This window comes from Haplochromis burtoni, unplaced genomic scaffold (assembly GCF_018398535.1).
Source record: "Haplochromis burtoni strain Fernald_Lab_line unplaced genomic scaffold, NCSU_Asbu1 Contig_218, whole genome shotgun sequence".
Lineage (NCBI taxonomy): Eukaryota > Metazoa > Chordata > Actinopteri > Cichliformes > Cichlidae > Haplochromis > Haplochromis burtoni.
In genome coordinates this window covers 878,056-899,670 of record NW_024582579.1, presented here as the reverse complement: position 1 = coordinate 899,670, position 21,615 = coordinate 878,056, and the positions used below count along the sequence as shown (strand labels likewise).

Below are 21,615 nucleotides of genomic sequence, written 5' to 3'. Positions count from 1 at the left end.
GGTTGCTTTAGCACTGTGCTAACTGGGGGCAGGTTCGATATGGCGACAGAAGGCTTTTAAGTAAGAGAAAGAGCACAACATCGGAGTGTGGGGAGTCCCCAGAAAACAAAATGATGATACAGAATCACAGTCAGTCAGTCAGTCCAAGGCTACAGCCAAACAGCAGCCCAGCCCAGGGAATGAGCTTTCTGGTCACGAGTCTGTATGTATGGGCGTAAGTTCACCCTGGCACCCAGCTCTGGTTGCTGTGTGAAGGTGGGGGGCATGCAAAAGCCCCTAGACTCATGCCCATCCCCATCCCCACTCCCTGGGACAGAGAACCATCAAAGTTGAAGTCCATGTTTTCTGTATTCATAAAATCACTGAGCAGGATAGAGTCCACATCACAGTCTAGACTATTAGGGACATTCTCCATCTCTAGGTCAGCAGCCATTCTACTCTGGGAGTTTTGAGGTTGGAAACCAGCATTCCCTGACTGGTGATTGTTGGGGTAGAACCCATGCCAGGAGTCAGTGATACCCTGATGGTGAGCTCCAGGGTAAGGCTGATGACGAGGGTGAGGTGCGGATGCCAGGCGGCAGGGGTCCTGGGGAACACCCATGAGGCCGGCAGGGTTCGGGGGCAGAGAAGGGGATGTTGGGAGGTGGGGACGGGGTCCATAGTGGTTAGAGGTCTTGAGACTGTAGGGCTGCAGGATGTCAGTGCTCACTCTCGGGGAAAGAGCCTGATGGTGAGGCCCGCTATGCATAGGGTTATGAGGGTTGTGGGGATTGTGGTTGTGCAGGTGACTCTGCGTGGAGTGAGGGTTGTGATCATGGCTAGGATTTACTTTACTGTGATTGTGATCATGACTCGAACCGTAGTCGTGAGCCGGGTGGGGCTTGTGACTGTGTGCGTAGTCGAGGCAGGCTTGGTGTTTGTGACCCTGATTGTGGTTCTGATGGTGAGTTGTGTTCTGGTCATGGTCATTGTGTAGACTTGCATTGCGAGCATGCTCTTGGCTGTGGTTCTGATTGTGGCTACGATTCTGATTGTGGTTGTGCTGGCTGTGAATGCCATTGGTTCCCTGTGTCATTAATGTGTGTGGTTCCCGTCCTTGGCTCAGGACTGTGTCTTTGTTGCAATATCGAGGACCTCCAGTGAGCAAACTCTGCAGGGCATTGTTCTCTGAATAGCCCCTCACTGGGCGCTGGAAGCTGACTGGCTTGTTCTCCTGGATGGTCTCCATTGGAGTGTGGTGGCGCAGCATGCCCATAGAAGGCTGTCCGTACATTGGCGCACAGTAGGAGCCCTCTGCCTTGGGTCCAGGCACATAGGGATAACCATTGCATTTAATTTGTGGTGGCTGGGGGTAGCCACTCTCATCTAGACTGATAGCCCCAGTCAGGTCAGTCAGCTGAGGCAACTCCACCGTGGGACAGTGGCCTCCAGTGCCCAAGGCTGGGGAACGCGTGCTAGTGGGGCTTGGGTATATTCTTGGGGAAGCTGAATTGGAAAGCCCACCCTCCTCTGGTTCATCAGCCTCGGCCTCAGCTAGGATTGGAGATAGGCAGCCGCTCAACGTGGAGCCAGAAGATGACGTGCGGGAATGGAGGTCTGTCCAAGTATCATACTCCTCTCCACCTATGCCCACACCTCCTTTCGCCGCTGGACTGCCGTGCTCTGGGGAGCCTTGCATCACTGGTCCAGCTCCCTGACCTTGTCCTCGTTGGAGCCCCATGGCCCCTGCTCTCTTCCGGCTGATGCGACCCTTCGTCTTCAGGTAGCGGGTGCCATTGTCTATAGATGCACGTCGCCTCGGTCCCTTTCCCATCTTCCCGCCTTCTGGGTTGAGCATCCACCAGGAACTCTTCCCCGTCCCTTCATTTTGCACCCGGATGAAGCGACTGTGCAGCGACAGATTGTGCCTGATAGAATTCTGCAACAAGAAAGAAAAATAGGAGAATGGAAGAAAGAGAGAGAAGAAAACTGATAAATGTTAACACCCAAGGGAACATTTAGGGTTAAATAATCATTTCTTGAGAAAACAAAGTCATTTCGAATTATGGTTAAACTGTCGAGGCAGCACTGCAAGTGAGAAAAAAGATGGATAAAGAAAAAGCAGATGGAGGGGTGAGCAGAGAGGGCAGGGAAAGTGAAGGGCCAATCAATATCTCCCTTGACCTGCCTCTCCTCTCCACACGCGCTCAGTGAGTCATAATATGGACATGGGTGCAGCCTCTACATCAAACCATCACCAAGGTTACAGAAATGAATCACACAAGGCAACCCAATCACAGACAGCCCGTATCGATTGCAGGGCCTCCAAATATGAAAGCCTAAGATCCAGCCAGAGAAGAAGAGGGGGGAGGCGGGGGATTTGGCATGAGAAGCTGTGGAAGAGCACCAGAATAAAAAAAGAAACACTACAGAGGCCTGGAATAAGTTACAGTGGAAGTAAGTGGGAGGACGGGAGGGACCTGCTCATCTGACCTCTTTTAAAAATCATGGCACAATTAGCACGACTGTAGGTGACCACGGCAGACAGCTTTATAATGAAGTCCTTCTGCAAGTCGCTTGAAATGGAGACGGATGCAGTGACTGTGGGTGGGTGTGGAGCGCTGTGGGGTGGTGGGGGGGGAGTATGCAATAAGCCTCTCCAGACCCTGTTTAAGTGTCTGAGTGACGGCTGTATAGTTAATCCAGAGCTCTGCAGCAGCATTTGAAACTGGTGCCAACCTGGAGTGAGTTGATGAGATCTAAGCCTGCCTAAAGGAGAGCTTAGCAGGGATACACATCATCTCAGCTGGCCAAGTAAGACTAAGTACAGCATGTTCATCCAAATCTTTCCGGCTTGTGTCATTATTCACACTCTTTCCAGTTTTCCTCGCCATTCTGCCCTCTCTTTCTTCCCTTTGGTTTTTTGGTCTATTGGGAGCAACAATTCCTCCAAACATCTACCCCAATGCCCGCAATCACACACTTTTCTTTTTCCTCTCAGGAGATATCTATCTATTTCTGCCTTGTTTATTACCTGCACATAGCTCACAATCTCTGTCTCCTGATATCTCGAGCCATTCTCTATCTTCATTCACTCCCCGTCCCCTGTCCAATTTTCCTGCTCTCAGCCCCATTCATCTCCCTATCTGTGTCCCAGCCTCTCTAGATCCTGACAATGCTCATTTTCTCTCTCTCTCTTATTCTCTCTCTATCTATCCTCCCATCATCTCGCAAAACTTTGGCTACCACCTCCCCTCTATCATTCACTCACTCATTTATTCATACATGCATATATTCGCATGTAAAAGCAAATATCAACCAGAAACAAACCTAAGGCTAAACATTTCAGTGCTGCCTGTAGATTCAGCATATGTATAGCCCCGCACACGCACACGCACACACACACGCACACGCACACGCACACGCACACACAGAGTTAACTGGCTGCAAAAATTGGACAGCACATTATGAAAAGCACAGCATCCAGAGTGGCAGGTAATGGGTTTCTCACAGGAAGAATTCAGGTTTATGTGAGTTTGGGATCAGTCTTGTATCCCACCTACTACTGTTTTCATTCATGCAGAAGAGCCCACCCATCCCCACGGCGTGACTCCTAACAGGTAATGTTTACCTATCCTCCACTCACATCACGCTGCCTTGACTAGACTCTCTTCACAGATGTGGAAATTTCCTACGAGAGCTGTATTTATGGTTTTTTCCTGCTGTTTCAAAGTGTTCTCTCCAAAACACCAGGTCAACAAAATTGCACAAGCTCAACATTTACCAAAGAAATAGAGCGACTGCACTCCTGCGCCGCAGCTCGCTATAGAGAGCAGACTTAATCAAAGCCAAATTGAACGATGACACCATGTGAAAGAGGCCACCAGTGGAGGCGACCCGCATCAGGTGATCTGAGAGCGGCACCCTGACAGGTTCCTCCGCAACATGACGGCTCCGGCTGAGCGTAGCCATGGCAACAGAGTAAACCAAAAGAGGCGTAGTGAAGAGAGGGGAGGTGATGGTAAGGAGGAGAAGTGGGGGGAGGAGGCTGATGCTGTTTGATGCTGCAGGCAACTCCAAACAGCCTTTTATCTGAGTCTGTCAGATTCCTGCTCCAATCCACCAGGGAGGCTCAATCACCAGTAGTCCCAAAGCCTCACTACCTGTACCAAGCTGTGATTAGCGTGTGTGTGTGTGTGTGTGTGTGCGTGCGTGCGCGGTGGGGGAGGGGCTTCTGAACACCTACAAGAGCAACAATTATGCCACAACAGCAGGCTGCTGTTCCCGTCCCTGCTTTTATAATGTGTACGTTCATGTGGCTGCTTACATATAATGATTCCTGACTGTCAGTCCTTCTGAAACAATAACAGCACAAAGAGTTAAATCCTGAAATTAACAATTATGTAAACTTACTTCAGCTTCTTGCACTGCACCACGCTGCCTGCATTTTCAAGTTTAGACTTGAGGAGACTTTTTTGTGTAATTCATCAAATGAAACCTCAAATAAAGAAGTGTGTATGTTCAGTTCATCAATAATTGCACACAGGATAATAGATAATAAAGTATCATGTTGATCTTTTGAAACAAAAGTCATTTTTTTTATTTTCAATCATCATTGTATTAGTTGCACAGAGCTGAAACTAAGGCTGTCCTGTAAATTATTTCCCCGAATGTGCAGCGGTGGTCTAATGGTGATAATTCAGCCGTATGACCACTCTGGAGTCTGCTGTTTGTCATGCTGTTGAAACGTGCAGCACTGATTCATTTATTGGTATTTATGTTTAAATCAGTGTGAGCTAAATAACTGAAGGACTTTTCTCAGCAGTATTTTGCAGGTAAAGGTGAATTTCCCTTTAATCTTTATGAAGTTTAACAGAAACTCTCATCATAAACGGGTGGTCTCATCCCACAAATTAGAACAATTTGAGATATGTTTGTAGCATGGTGTCAATTTAATTTCACTTTATCTATACAGCACCAAATCTCCTCAAAGCCCTTTATATTGTAAGGTAGACCCTACGATAATAGAGACAAACTCAACAAGCATTTTGGGTCCAAGAGACTTTAAATCCTCTCCTTTCGCAAAAAGAAGTACTGAAACTACTTGACACCACAGGCTTCTGTCTCTGTGGGACTAGCTGTCCAATGTGTTTAGTGTCAGAAATGTCTTTGACCACACTACACTGGGACTTTGGACAGTCTGCAGGTTATAATGGTAATCACATCTCTATAGCTGGAGTGAAATCCTCAAGTGTACCCTTTGGCTAGAATAAAAAACAAGTAAAAATAGATTCTCAGGCTTATGTAGGCCATAGCTGTGTTTATATTAAGCTGCCAATAAGACTGATCTGACGCGGAGGAGCCCACTCCCTTTGCTCTATGTCTCTGCCTTTCTGCTAATGCTGACGGAGATGGACTGCTGCAGAGAGAACAATAACTGAATCTGTCCTCATATCCACCCTGCTCCTCTACAGGGAATGCACTGCACTGTAGCACAGCTGTATGTTCTGCCTAAATACTGAGTGAGTCTGATCCTGGCACTTCTTTCACTGAGTCAGGGAATAGTCCGTCCAGTTGTTAGCTAATGGTCCATAGACACACAAATCTGTGCGTACACAGATGTCCTGTTGTTTCCCCGTTAAAAACACATCGGGCTACAGTTCCAAACAAGTACTTCATATTTCTCTCTGTGAGATTAAAAGAGCACAAATAGAATCGGAAAAAATCTTAGTTCAAACTTCACATACAGCATGAAAACATGAGGGGAACATGTGCTACAGATCAGAGACACGTTAGTCAGAGACTTTGGATCAGACTTGTTTTGTCCATTAATGTTTTGAAAAGTCTCGCCTACGATTTCTGTGACTGTTGTATTTAAGATGGAACGACAACAGACAGAACTGAAGCAGAAGAAACTGATATGGCCTACCTTTGCTTCACAGTGCAAACCGAGCTTTAACAGTGCGTTTCCCATGATGCAACAGTAGCGTCAAAATCAAAAGCTGACCTACAGAGGACATTATACATCTGTTTAAACTGGCTGATCAGAGCATCCCATTCTGAACAAATCAAACTGTAACTGCTGCTTGGCTTCCACAGTGAGCATGCAGACGATGTCATCCCTGCAGTCTGTTTAAGTCTAGTGCAATAGATCAGATGATGCTCTCAGACTGCAGTAGGTCATGTCATGCTGCTGCTGTTTTGTCTGCTATGCACCTACATTTTTTCCTGCAAATAGCATTTTGAAAGCTCAGAAAGCATGCGTCCTCTTCAGCTGCATGCCGACAAACTCCCTTTCAGAAAAGCAATAACAGAGCAATGGCTAATTTTCTTGATTATTATTATTTTCAACCCCCTTGTCCTTTTTCATTCTGGGTGAGCTAGCTAACACTAATTACATGTATTGCAAATTATCCAGTTTGTGTTGCGTAGCAACGCAAATGACTCAACCCATTCTGCTCCTTTCCCTCTTGTTGCCTTTCTAATATTTCTATCAATGAAGCTATACGTGCGTATAGAGAAAAGCCTTGTGTGTTAGCTCTGTGGAACAGGAAGTAGCAGCACACAAAAAACAAACTCGGTTTCCACATATTTAAACATCTCTTTGCACTTTAACTCTGTCCGTGCTTTAGATCTGTTATTAAAAGCCAACCCACCAGCATTTGTGGTTTGCAAGTGTGGCACATTAAACGAGGCCTCTCAGCATTACTGTCATTCAAATGGATGCTGACTCCTTCATTAAACTGCATTGTTTTTGATGATGAACAGGCGTCAGAGACAAAGCTGTCCCTAATTTACAGTTCTGATTTGTAAAGTAGAAAAGCTGGTGATGTGGACTCTCCACTTTGCTTTTGCACCTTTATATTTTATATATATATATTTTTGATGTTGTTCTCATTGTTTTAAATCAAACTTAATATAAAAAAAGTGTTAACATGGTCCGACAAAGTCAGGAAAAGACGCCAGAAGAACAGAAGAGAGCAAAATGAGAAGCAAAGTGATGCAATCCATCTGTAAGACACGCAGGCGATTTGTGTCTCTTTTCTCACTCGGTCTTGCTCATAAGTTGGAGCGAGGGAAACCTTTTACATGTCTGCTCCCCAGGGCCTGTTATTTCATTATCTGGCTACAATTGTTATTATTATCTTCAATCTACTGTAATTTTTTTATTTTTCCTCTTCTCGTTTTCCTCTCGTGTGTCGTCCTTTTGTTCGGTCGTCCTCTCTGTGAAGCGCTGCTGCGTTTTGTAAAGGTGCTATAAATTGAGCTCGGCCGAATCAACAAAAACAATAGATGCCACACATGTAAACACCACCATACGTACGGTGTTTCACAACTCGTTCGCCTCGCCGTGCGTGGGCACAGACTTGCACAAGGCGCCCCCACCCCACTCTAAACTGGCAATCATACTTAATCCCTCTCCAGCCTGAGTAATCCCTAACAATCCAGGGCTAATCCTGGTTAATTCTGGGCACTCCTCAGCTGGGTTTCACCCTGAAACCACAGAGACAGGGTGGGGATTGGTCGGATCATGGCGACTGAGGGTGGGCGCACCATTGATAGACATAATTGGTCAGACGGTTATTGGGAGTCGAGAAAAACAAGCACAGGTTTTCGCGGGTCTTCCAAACACATCCGGATTGACCCCGTGCTATTTGTCCTGGTAGAAAACATGTTTTTCTCCAGAGCCCGCGTTAGCGTCTCCCTGCTAATAAAAGTCTGTGCTGGTTATTCGCCTGCTACTGAAACGTGAGCCGTGTGTGATTTAACACAAGTACCACAGGCAGCACATACAGTATGAGCCATTCCTCTGCTATAAAAGGCTTCTGAGAAGTCATTAGCCTCTATTCAATCAGCTCTACCTACCGAAGCTCCTAGCTCAATTCTTCTTAGTGGCTATTGATCCTGATTCCATAATGAAGCACTTAAGACGCCTTGATCAAGCTGCTCCTTAATCTAGCGTTAAGGAGATTGAGACCTTTTCACCCCATGTCTCAGACAGACTTATTACTCTGGCGCACGGGTACAGTGGCAGCCTCGGGTTGGTCTCTTTTAAGCCCCGTTGGTGCAGCGTAGGCAGTGCGAGCACTTTTACTCTCTGCCACTTTGAAAAATGTCAATATTCCCAAAGCCAAGAGTGTTAATGAAGCAATGTGTCGGTGACAGGGGAAAAACAAGGAGGCCTTTGCTGTTTGCAGGCTCGACCGTGTGCAGGATGTGAACCGTGGGTATGCGCGTGACAGCAAAGAGGAAACTGATTTACCTTCAGCTGCGGCGAGACGAGGGAACACGGACGAGTCCAGCTTCTGGACGTTTTTGCTTTTACCTCGCCGTCCTCGCAGGACAGAACGCCTCTTGAAGAGGATTCAACAGAACGTCATGCAGTGGATTTGAAAGTCCACACATTTTAAGAAGCCCACCTCTAATTTATAATGCATTCCACAGCGCATTCAAGCAGACTGTTGCATTTTGCATTTCATGTAGTGTCCCATTAGATGTGGTCCAGCAGTGGATTGTTCTACGCGCCGTGTTGAAAAGTAGCAGGACTAGGCAAAGCCGTTTGCTCAACCATTATTTATTAATCCATTTCACACAGCCAGGAGTCATTATGCACGGTCCTGTCAATGGGTATCTCTCTTTGCCGCGCATTTATTTGATAATAAGCAGGAGTGGGGAAAAAGATAAAAGCACAGACTGCGTTCATTGTGAAGCGTTTTCTGCAGGCGGGGAGACTTAAATGAGAGCAGCCAGGCTCTGTGTAGGAATGGGTCTTGTGTGCTAAGCCTGTCTGGAGGCAATCGATGGAAATTAGTCAACGCTAAAGATTCACTTCCTGTGACTGATGTCACGGGCTGTGCTTGTCTCTTTGAAGGGAAATAAAGAAGTGGGAGGCTGAGGGATTAATGGGGTTGGAGAAGGTGTGAGCAAGCTGAGTTTGGGTGGGAGCTAAGCTGGGAAAAGAGATGCCATTCTTCTCTCTCTTTTCTTGACTGCAGGAAAATAATAGGTCAGAGAAACCAGTGTAACTTTAACGTTTAAGACAATGCGTGGTTGTGTACAAGCAGCACAGAGCAGTGAGCTAGAATGCAGATTAGTGCGTGAGAAACATGGCATCGCATAGGAGATCACTGAAGTGTGTGTGAAAGAACCACCTCGTTGAACGTAGACGACACTTTTGGTGCAAACAACAGTTAAGAAAGGTTTTAATGCAGGAGCTGGAAACAAAGCAAGCTTTGGCTTCATTTATACACGTCTGTCTCATCTGGCATGTTCTTTGGGTCATGATGTGAGCAGCCCATCAAACAAGAATCTCTGTGCTCAGGATGCATTACAGTGTTTACACTGCTAGCAGCAGTTTCCGATGTTCCTGTTGTGGCTGTGACAATTGGATCAGAGTTAGTGTCTCCTGCAGTTGTGCTGAGACTGCCTCCTGAAAGGTGCACCAGTTAGCTTCTTCTGAAAGTGCAGCCGAGGGACTAGAGCCAGTCCTCGGGCGACAGAAGGCCTTTCACTCCCCCTCACTCCCTGTGGAGCTCCAAAAGCTCTAGAGGGGTCTGGTAGGGGGTGGGGTACACTGGGAGAGAAGGGACTAACCTGAGAAAAGGTAGACAAGAAAAGAGCCTGAGGGACTGGGGGCGGACAGCAAGCCCAATTCCCAGCGAAGAGGCCTCTAATTGGAGCTGCCGGCCTGCTGAGGCTCTCCCTCTGCAGAAGGACATAAGGAGCCAAGTGAAGGCGGAGAGCCCGGGGGCGAGAGGAGAGGGCAGATAAAAATAGAGCGGGCAGATTAACGAGCATCTGAAAGCGGGGCAGGGGATCAGAAAATCCTCCCTGCGTGCCAGAGATGCCCAGTTCATGGGCCAGAGCCAGCTCTGTAAAGACTGATGCAGCCATAATGGCGCTTCCTTCCTGTTGTCCTTACATCACAGAGAGCAAAACCAGCGTGTTCTGCTACTTACATTTAAATAAAGCACTGTAGGAGTCATCTTTCTGCTCTAAAATGCTCTTATTTTGATAGTTTAGATATCATATAAGGAAAGCTACACCGTAAAAGAAAAGATCCTAAAAAAACAGTAATATTCCAGCAGCTGGGGCGCCAAAATAATACCAGAAAATAACTTTCTCATGAAAATACGGTTATTTTCAGTAATGACAATACAGTTTGTTGCCCTACTTTTACATGGGCTTTTGCCTTTTTCAAGTGCTGTTGAACATTAAATCAAGAACAATTTAATGTGATTAAACAATGAAATTACCTATAATCAAGGTCAATGAATGCAGCAATATGAATAATAACACTTAAATGTACAGAAATATACAGTTAACTTAACTAATAATGGATTGCATTCATATCGCGCTTTATGAAACCCTCAAAGCGCTTTACAATTCCACTTTATAATTCCCCTCTGACCACCACCAGTAGGTGAAGTGTCTCGCCCAAGGACACAACGACCGAGACTGTCCGAGCCGGGGCTCGAACCGGCAACCTTCTGATTACAAGGTGAACTGCCAACTCTCGAGCCACGATCGCCCTAAATAGCAATTATAATAATTATTATTTGATGTAAAAAAAGTTTATATATTTTTCCATAGCATCACATTTGAATTTAACAGTTCGATCTTTCAAATAACGGACAGATATTTGTGAAATCATGACACATTTGTGAATTATTTTAACAATGTAAATATGCATATGTACAGACAGATACGTTTACAAGAATTATTACATTTACAGTGATTTTACGTTAATTTACGTTTGAAATGTAAAATCAGTCTATTGATGTAAATTTAATGATGTTCTAGAAGAACAGAACAAAACTGTAAAATACTTTTATATTACAATTTATTTACAGTGTATCTCACCTCTGCAGCGTACACATTTTTATACTGATCACTTTTTAAATGTTTGTATTTTGGGGGAATCACTTGCAAAGCTTCAAACACTTATGATTGAATCCTTTTCTGGTTTCATTATCCTACAGTTACATTATCATTACAGATTTCATGGAGTTTTGCTTGTGACAAAAATGAGGAAAAAATGATACAAACAATGAAAATGCCCCACATGATAGTAACAAAACCACATCACCTCCACAGCTGACTCCTCCCCCCTGAGAGTTTCACGCACCAGGTGTAACATCGTGACACCTACGAGAGCCAAAGGAGGAGCTGATAAACAGGACACACCTGCAGTCAGGTCTCAGGAGAGCACCTCCTCCCAGCACTCAGCACGTGTGCTGATCCACAGTGAAGAGCCGATTCAGGCTAACGGGAAAAAAAGATCGACTTGGAGAAACAAAGATGGAGGACCCCGCCACACGCTTTCACCGCCTTTCATCCAGAGTGTGAAAAACACAATATTGTAGCCTTGAATAACAAACTCGTATGGAAGCGGTGATGAGCTTTGGAGACGTATAGTTCACTCACAGGTTAGTCTGATTCAATCCAAAGTGCCGCTGAGAAGCCACTTAATCGTGACCATGAGTATTGCATACTTTATACCGAATATTCATTATTTCTTTGAACAAACGAAGGTGTCGTTGAATATTCAGAGCCCAACAAGCTTTGCTCCCAAACTGCTGCTTGAATAAAGCATCACACAACATTAACTGCTTCACCAACATCACCACAATAACGGCCAGTTGCCATTTTGTGGCACTTCTTCCTATTCAGTCAGATGTGCGCTGATGTTAGCTTCATTATATTACACCTGACAATGACGTACGAGTCCTGCTAACAGTGTTAGTGCATCCAGAAGCAGTTGTGCCGTATAAAGATATCTCTTTATATAAAACAACAAGTCTAACAAATAAATGTAGTACTCTGGTACGAGATGGTGCAAGAAACTCTGCTGACTGTCCTGTAGGTGCACTAAACCCTCACAGAGGCATTAAGATGAACTTCACCCCGTAAGCCCCGGGCGTTATATCTATAACCATCCTTTATGTGCAGTCTGGGCTTTCTGTGGATCAGAGGCCTGTCCACATCAGCAGGCAAGGAGAGAGAGAAAATAGCAAAGAAAAACTGTTACGTGTACCTGATCAACAAATAAATGAGCATTAGTCAGTAAATAACAGCTTTGTAAGAGCGATGACACCAAACCTGCTCTAAAAGTTTTCATCTACGGGACCAAATCACCTGAAATCACACACTCATCTCAGTCCCAGCAGTGCTGCACGGCATCACCAGTAAACAGGCCGATGTGCATGCTTTGATACAGGATGGATCAATGACAGGACACAGCAGTGGAGTTCTTCTGACGCTCTCCTCCAGCCCAGCCACAGGGAAACTCGTGCACTCATTATGGCCCATAGCTACATTTATACAGCGTCCTGTGACGCACAACGTGCCTGTTGTTTGGTTGTTCATTTATTTCAATCACGTAAACAACACACAAGGTTCAATTAGCAAAGAACATTTCAATCTGGCTTCACCTGTTCTGATTCAGCTACATATATTTAATCCCGCCCCTTCGCCATAAGTTAGCGGTTCGTTGCTTCTATGATTCCTGTCTGCTGACCTAAAGATGCAGTTTGTTTGGTGTTTTTTAAACCTTCCAGTAGCTTAAAGCTAAGCGAACAGTTAGTGAGAACAGAAGAATGAAACAATGAAAAGACTTTAGTCGCACATGTGTTCAGTATTATTAGATTTCGTTTCACATCAGCAAACAGCCAATATGCTCATGTAGACATGCACATGCTGATTACTGAGTGAGTAAATTTGCATGAATTATAATAACTCCATAATTCTATATAATAATAATAAATAATAATAACATAACTATATATAATAAGTACCTGACAGTAGAATTTGATTCAATTAGTCCTTTAAATTCAGATTCAAACCCACCAGATAAGACTTGATCATTTTTTCCCAGATAACCATTTCCCAGTTCACACTGTCACACTCTCCAGTGAGCACGTCTCCTGTCAGACACACTCTGTGGAAATATTTCAATCTTAAAGGGGGAAAAATCTCACTAAAATATGTGGGACATGTTGACTGAAAGAATAACCAGGTTATCCATTTCTCCTTCGTGGCAGGAAACTGAAGAGACGCGGGGAAAGACGATGAACGTATCGTCAGACTTTACAAAAGTTGTCATTCTGCTTTATCAGTTGACATCACAGCACTCTGACTGCGTGAATCTCACCCTTGCAAACACAGAGCCACACCAACACGCACACACACAAACGCACACGCATCTCGCGCTCCGCAAGCATGGCATGCTGGGACGGCTCATTACTACAATGCCAAGCTACTAGTTGCTAAGGAGACCTGAGGGAGAGGGAGGGTTCCTGTTTCCATGGTAGCAAGCTCGCATCCTGCCAACTGTCTTCTACCCAGGAGACTTGACCATCGTAGACAGAGAGAGAAAGAGAGACGGGGAAGAAAAAGTGAGGGCAGAATGGAGTGAAGAGAAAGGCTGGAGGGGGTTATGTTGACGATGTGAGAGAGCTTGCAAAGATGCCTGTGAGGCTGCACACATGTTGGAGAACCAAAGAGACCGTTGCATTAATGCAGAGGGAAAAGAGAAGGAGGGAGAGCCTGGGGGGGCATGTGGATGCAGCAGTGTTCCCATGGCTAACAGGTCGCTGCGTGGCTAAAACACACCTCGCTCTAAGCATTGAGAACGACGACAAACTGACACTTTGCAGCCCCTCCTTCAGCTTCCACCTCTTAATGTCACACGTGTCCCCAGGTGAACTGCCCGCCTCCCGGCGTGAAGATCTGACAGAGCTTTTCCACAGAGCCCATCCATCATGGAAAAATCTGCTTTAGTGAGAGTGTGCTGTAACGAACGACGGATGGAGAAAGGGAGAGGGATGAGCAGAGAGAGATTAAACTGATTGGGGAGTGCAGGAAAAGGGCGACGAGGAGGTCGTACGAGGTCAAAGACGAGAGAAGAAGTCCTCAGTCTCAAATTCAAATTAGCCTTATTGGTTTTCAAGGACAGTGAATTGTTTCCATCCTCTGTTTCTCTCTCCCCCTCCTCCCTCTCCCGCCAGCACATCTCTTTTCTTTTTCTTATTAAATCATTCTTTTCACTGCGCAGGACTGCTTTGTCACTTTGAGGAATACATGCATGCCAGGGGAACGAGCACCGCAGGAGCCACCATGTATTAACACCCAAAGCCTTACACGCTCCACACGCTGGAGTGCTGCTACCAGTCCTGCATGTTCGTTTGGTTTAGATCAGGGAAGAGACGTTTCTGTGTTTGTTTGTGATCAAGATTACACCAAACCTACCAGGATGGACTGCATGAAACTACCTGCAACAACAAAAATGCCCAGGAGACATGTTTACATTTTTAAATATAACAAATTATAGCTATATATGTGTAATCTGACAAAAAGTAAGGGGACAAAGTCAGCTTCTAAAGAAATAGCTGTACCTGTGGAGACTGAACACTAACTGTGAGCAAACCTTAGCAAGAGGTTTGTTCAACAATCGCATTTGGAAATACAAATGCAAATAAATACAAATAAATGTACTTTTGACTGATTTTTAGGAGCAAAATCAACTCATTTGATTTATTTTGTCTTGGAAAAAGAAGCATTAAAACATGTAAGTGGTTGATTTCTGGTCTCAGTTTGAGAGCGCTGCAGAATCCTTACACATGTGCAACATATTCCCACAAACTTCCACACAACATACAGACAAGCTGCAACTGTCCCAGCGACGTGCTCCTCTGTGAGTGTGCGAGCCTCTCTCAGCCTGTTTCTCATTGGCAGTGCGGCGTCTGTCTCTTTGTCACAGATGCTGGGAAACCAGAAGCCTCATCACCCTCATCTGATTCTCTTCTCTTCCCTGTCTTTACTGACTCTCACCAATACCCACACACACACGCACACACACAGACACACACACACACACACACACACACAGACACACACACACACACACACACACACAGTTTTATTGACTTATTCATACATGGGTTAGTTTCGGGGGCAGAACTCCTGTCTGCCAGTCTGACAGACAACCCGTGAACCCTTGAGACTCCCCTCCCCATCTTTGTCTACACACACACACACACACACACACACACACACACACACACACACACACACACACACACACACACACACACACACACACCCCTACCCACCCCACCTCCCAACCCCCGAGTCCCCCTCACCCCGAGCAGGGCACATGGGTTATTTGTAGAGCGACCCAGGTTTATCCTACATCGTTTCCCCTCCCTTCGTCTGTCGTTCTCCACCTCCTCTTCACTTTCGACTTCTCTTTTCTCTCTCTGCTGGGGAGAAGGGGAAGGTATGCCCACATTTCCCAGAACAAAGACAGCCCAATTAAGTCAGTTTGAGTTAAGGTCTGTGTGGCAGAGAAGGATTGGAAGCGAGCAAGGTAGAAAGCGACGGCGGAGGAGCGAACGGCAAGCAGAGGGGAAGAGAGAGACGGTCTAACAAACAGGGGAAAGAGGGGGTGAAAGAGAAGTGGAAAGAAAGGAAGAAACGAGGCGCGCGAGTCACTTTGTAGCGGAAGCGGGTCGACTTTGTTTTTAGTTCCTCCATGGGAGACTATGAAATATTAATAACTGCTCCAGCCATATACTTCAGAGGCCTATGGTAAAACTTAAAGTCTAATGAGACGCCGCTCATGAATTGCTAATGGGGATGCTGCAATGTGTGTTTTTTGTGTGTCTTTGAGTATGTGCACATGTGTGTGTGTGTGAGTGAACGGAGGAGGGGGGTCAAGTTGGTAACTGAGGGGTGGAGTAAAGCGGAGCTTTCAGTCTTTCAAAGTGCAGACGAGAAACTTCATTAGAGGCTTGAAGTTTTTCCTGCTGCACATCCAAGTGTTTTCTCTGATATTTGGCTTCGCTGTTCTCAGCGCTCCCACCACAGCTAACAAAGTTTCAAACCATCCTGCTAATTCAAACAAAACCAGACTGGGGCGTTTGTAGCCAGGCTTCCTTTTATTCATGGCTGGAGTTGGATGTGCGTCTGAAGGACAAAAGAAAATAGGTTCAAGAGTTGAACTGGATTTTTTTCCAACCGTAGTGTTTGTGTGTTTGTGTGTGATCTGTTTAATAAAAATGCAACATTTTGGGTGTAACACAAAGAAATGATTTTAGCCAAAAGTTATTCATCTGTTATGTCTGTGAAGGTTCTCAGTCGGTCTTTCCAAGCTCCTTAGATTATTAATCTGTTATAAATCAGTAGAAACTAAAAAGCCTTCTCTGGGCATTAGTTACTGTAACAGTTCTGTGTTTTGTACATATTCATGTTGGGTAAATTTTTGTTACTTTAAAACTCTTTTGTAGAGCAGTAAACCAGCGTGCAGGCTTTGGTTAAACAGGTTTTAACAGCGTAATTCTGAGTGTTTATTTACATGTTATAGTGCAGGAGTAACATTCGTTTTGATGTTAAGTGAAACTAAGTGTTTACTAAGTTTATGCTGTTTTCCAACAGAATAGTACTGTGACCCCGTACACGTGTTCAAACTGGTACATTTATTTAAAGTTACGTAACCTGTTCCTGTGATGTACAAAACAAAAGTCATATAAAATTAATCAGCTATGCTCAACACATCGGTCTGAAAATCTATTTTCATTTTCAACAGCTCTATACAGCACCTGTTTGACCTGAAGGGAGAGGTCAGAGGTCAAAGGGGACATGACATTTTAAATCTTTTGTATTGTATTTTCTATACGTCAAGAATGCACATCATGATTATAACAATAAATCCTTCTGCTGTGCTTGAAGCTTTGGTGGATGTGCTCCAACCTGACCCCGCTCTACACCCCTACAATATTTGGGGGGAGCACCTTGTAAAACTGTGGGTGGTGTCGACGTGGATTCTACTTGATTTATCTTTCACTGAAGTAAAGTCCGTCGCTGTCACTTTGGTGGATTCATATATCGGCTTATTAAAAGTGAAAAGAAATCTTTCCCAGACTAAAAACTGTATTCAGGGCTTATTGCTGATTTATATGTTTTTATTATTATTAAACGCCATTAGCTACAGAATTATACACTTTAAAATGTGTTATAAAAGAAGGAGGCTGATTCTGCTAAAACACAACATGGTGAAAGGTCACTGAAGTCTCTGCTCTACCTGAGAAACTGCCTCGTGTTCCTTTCTCGCACAGATATTCAGTAAAGCGGTGAAATACCCGGCCGAGTCTCCCTCTCTAATCTGTGCCAGAGCTGGCAGGCCTAGCAGAGCCTTGTGTAACCCCACCCCCCACCCCCTGGCTGAGCACGATGGCAAGGCTGAGCCATCAGCTGGGGGACTGTGGGCCGTGTGCATGCCGGGTCCAGGGGGAGCCCACGGGTGTTACACGGCATCGCAGGTTTGCTCACTGACCTCATTCCTCACCTTACTGAAACTCGCTCAGCAGGGCGCTGCTGTAGAGAGCCAAGCATGCTTAGATTATTAAAAATCAAATATGAACCAGTCAGTGATGTATACACTGGACTGGCTGCAGAGCTGATCGATGTCACACTGGGAGTCTGTGGGAGTGGATTATACTGAATTGATTCAAATGAGCTATTCTGAACAGATTTCCATATGCATGACTGTTTATTATTAGTAAGAGCCAATTAGAAATTAGGAGTAAGAGCAGCAGGAGAATACGGAGTCAGTGCTGGAGCACACACTGATGAAAGAACACAAAGATATTCAGTTATTATCTTACTGAGAAACTAGGCTACTTCACCAAGCTTCACTTTGGAGGTGTTGCAAAATCTGTGAAGTGGCAACAATTTATTTGTGAGCACCACTGAAGTGTTTTTGCCTCGTCGCAGGTTAGTTAATATGTGAATAATAATATATGTAATGCTGGGATCCACCAGGCAACAGGCTTTTAAGTCATAACGAAGGTTTCAAACCTGAGGCTGGTTTGAGAACGTAACACTCACGTGGGACAGTTTGAAGAGGATTCTTGAGTAAAAGCAGACATTTAAAAAAATCTGAAGGTTAAATTAGTGCTAAGATTACTTTACATTATCAGTAAATTCAGTGTCATTCACCTTAGATTTGAATCCCTTTGTCTGTCAGACTGATAACAGCTGAGCTCTCCATATTTAACATTAGGTAGCATAAAGACTGGTTCAACTGTTGGTCAATGTAAACAACTATAACTACAACAGACTCAAACACAATGAGGAGCTGTGTGTTACATGTTTTTGTACATGGACATGTGTTCACGTGTGTCAAATAAATCCAATAAATCCATTTCAGCTGCTTTTTGTCAGCCTGACAGAACCATTCTACATTTTATTATTAGCAGTAGTGTTTATGTGCTAGGATAACCAGAATGATGATTCACACATTAAACATTTAAACATAGTGTGTTACGTTTGATTATCCACACATGACAGTGCATGACTGAAATAAATGCTCCTATAATACGACATCCTGAAAGTGAAAACTTCACCATCAGCACTCATTGTGACGTCTTCACCTCTCCTGTTTTTTTAAGTATTAAGTCAGAAAAAGCTGATTTTTATTTAATTGATAAATTAATTATAATCGATTATTAAAATTGACAAAATGAAAAGTTACACATTTACTGTGAGTATTAACCAGCTTCTTCATATCGCTGTCTGAACAGAAGGTTTTAAAGCTGCTGTTCAGCCGGAGCCTTTCTGTATCAGGTTTGCATGTTTGTGCTGAATCAGTGCACAGGCTGTGACTGTGTGTTGTTGTCTGTCTCTTTGTGTTGGGCCTACTGACTGAGCTTGTACAGGACTTGCTGTAGTTTTGGTCAACAAGAAGCTGCTGCTGAGAGCAGGACTGGGGTGAGCAGCTTGTATGTGGCTCTGGGGTTGCTCCTCCATATCTGAGAAGCTAGAGTCATTTTCTGATCCATGAACTGTTTCAGCTCCTCTCGTGCTAAACATGAACTCTTGAACCACGACTAACGCAGCTGCTGAAAGGCTAATCATGTCAAACCTTCACCATGTTTCTAACATAACAGAAGTATTCCCATCTCTACTTATATCACATTATTTATATTATTTTATAATCTTTTGTCCCCAGGTGAGATAAAAGTGTGGGAATTCCACTGAAATGTGCTGCTTTCTATTCAGTATAATTCAGTCAGTCGGTCGTGGCAGATGGCTTCAGTAGAATTCAAGTCACATCAAAATACAAAATAAAAAACATCAAAACTACATGAAAACAACCAAAGGGAGGCGAGAACCCACTGTACTACCAGTGCCAGTCCAAGACTGGGTAAATGGGAAGGACTGCATCACAGAGGCTGTCTGACATAACATTCTGGCCAAGCCAAACATGCGGAGGATAAAGAATCAGTCAGGGTTAACAACAGCCGCCTTTACCAGTGGAAACTGTGCTACTGCTGGCCAAAGACAATGGAAGAGGAGAGTGACGAGGCGATAAGAGAGAAGGAAGGAAGGCTTGTGGAGATGTGAGTAACGGAGGTCGATGTATCCTGTGAGGGGGAGACCAGATGGAATGGAAGCAAGACCGGGAGCATGAGGGGTGGAGTCAAGCTGTTCTCCCACGGTGCAGACAGGAGGAGAAACTGGGAAGTGAAAGCTTGAAGGAATTACTAATCTTAATATTGTGCAAGTGATGAAAAATGGCTGCGCTGCATACATAGGATGGAGGAACATAGGGTAACATATAAGAGTGGAGAAAGTTGCACATAGTTTCACTACATCTTTGGCAAAAGGTCTGATCTGGAAGAGGAGACTGAAAGGTGGGGACAGGGAATGTAGCTAGGCGTGGTACATCTAGCTGTCAGATAGTCGTCTGACGTTTAGACGTCAGGAGGAGGAAAAGGGGAAAACAGGCTGTAGGTGGCAGGGAAGAGTTACTAGATGACTGGGAAAGGACACCTGCAGAAACTGCCAAGAAGTTTTTGGTGTATCGTCCAGAGGGAAAGAAAGCAGACAGGGAGACCTGGTCGTGGAATAATGAAATACAAGGAAGTGCTCAAAGGAAGAAGTTAAAAGAAAAAGTGTGATAGTCAAGAGTTAACTGGTCGTGGCAGATGGCCGCCCCTCGCTGAGCCTGACTCTGCTGGCGGTTCCTTCCTGTTAAAAGGGAGTTCTTTCTCCCCACAGCTGACAAATGCTTGTTCACAGGGCCTCAGCTCATTGTTGGGGTTTCTCTGTATTATTGTGGGGACTTTGCCATACAATATAAAGTGCCTTGAAGTGACTGTTGTTGTGATTTGGAGCTTTAAAATACAATGTAATTAATAAAAATAAATTAAAATCAAAAATATTTAATATAAAAGTTTCATTGAATTGAACTGACAGCGGTGAGGTGCACGGTAGGAGTGACAGATCAGTTGAAGGCGGAGGTGCCATTACATCAAGGATCAGCTCTGAGCTGCTCCTGGTTGGCTACGGTGATGAAAGGTAGACAGATGACGTAGTCTCCATGAAGCATCCAAGAAGGGAAGATCGTCAGTGAGGTCGGGTGGAAAGGTGAACGTGACACGAAAAGTATTATTGAATTACTGCAGCACCTTGAGGAAACTGATTTGGGGCTAAAGAAATAAAATGATTTATTTAGCCCCAAATAATAATAAAGTATTATTAAATAATATTATTTAATAATAATATTATAAAATATTATTATTATTATTAGTATTATTAAAACTGAATTTAACTGGACTGAGAAGAGAGAGTGAAGGTACATGAGTTAAAATCTGTAGGGTCACCATGCAAAACAATGGAAAGTGCAAAGAGAGGTGATGGAGAGTGGCTGGGGAATATTGGGATAATGTGTGATAGAAGAAGAGTTTACAAGATGGTAATGAGATCTGTTATTCATACAGAGCCAAATCACAACAACAGCCACCTCAAACTGCTTTATACTGTAAGGTAGACCCTACAATAACACATAGGACCTCTGTGGGAGTAGAGTTCAGGTAGCTGCTCTGCTCTGTGTTGGCACAAGGCAGTGAAGAAGACAACAATGGGTGAATCATATCCTTTAAGGTCAACCACAGCACTTTCAGAAAGACATCTACTGGGATCCATGAGGATGGAATGAGAAATCAAAGGAAAAGTTCAGGTTGGGCTTTTTGGAAAGCTGAACCTGAGCTGAACCTGTCTTACGCTGCTAACCTCTGTCTGCAAGGTCGAGATGATCTGGACATTTCCAGAGGAGGGACAAAGGATACAATGGACAAAGCATGTTGAATATGAGACTGGCAGGCAGGAGGAACAGAGGAAGACCTCAGAGGATGTGGTGAAGGAATGCATGCAGAGGGTTGGTGTGACGGGACACGATGCTGGGATAGGGTGTAGGCAGATGATCCACTGTGATGTCCCATAAGAGGATAAGATCATTTGAAAATGCGTGGATGGCAAGTCAGCTGCACAATGAGCATTGTGTATGTGTGTGGATAACATACACATACACAATGAGCATTGTGTATGTGTGTGGATAACATACACATGCTCTATGGTCTGTGTGTTGTCATCTGCTCTACATGTATATCTGCTGGCATGTAACTGAACAAATGGGCTTGATTAGTTAATGTAGATCCATCGATCTCACCGTGAGCACTTCTTCATGTTGGCGTGCATATGCACGTGTGTCACACATGCACAGCACATATGCAGCATTGTGATGTGCAGGAGTTCATTTCTCGTTTTGTGTGTGTGTGTGTGTGTGTGTGT

General features: G+C 44.5%; 1 protein-coding gene across 1 annotated transcript in view; it reads right to left on the bottom strand.

Annotated features, from left to right (window-relative positions):
• Positions 1-6: 6 nt before the first annotated feature.
• foxo6b (forkhead box O6 b) overlaps positions 7-21,615 on the bottom strand; it is a 37,208-nt gene continuing 15,599 nt past the window's right edge. Inside the window, exon 2 of the mRNA XM_005937476.3 lies at positions 7-1,918. Coding sequence (XP_005937538.1) covers positions 221-1,918 — 1,698 coding nt within the window. The 3' untranslated portion in view covers positions 7-220. The remainder of the gene's footprint in view (positions 1,919-21,615) is intronic.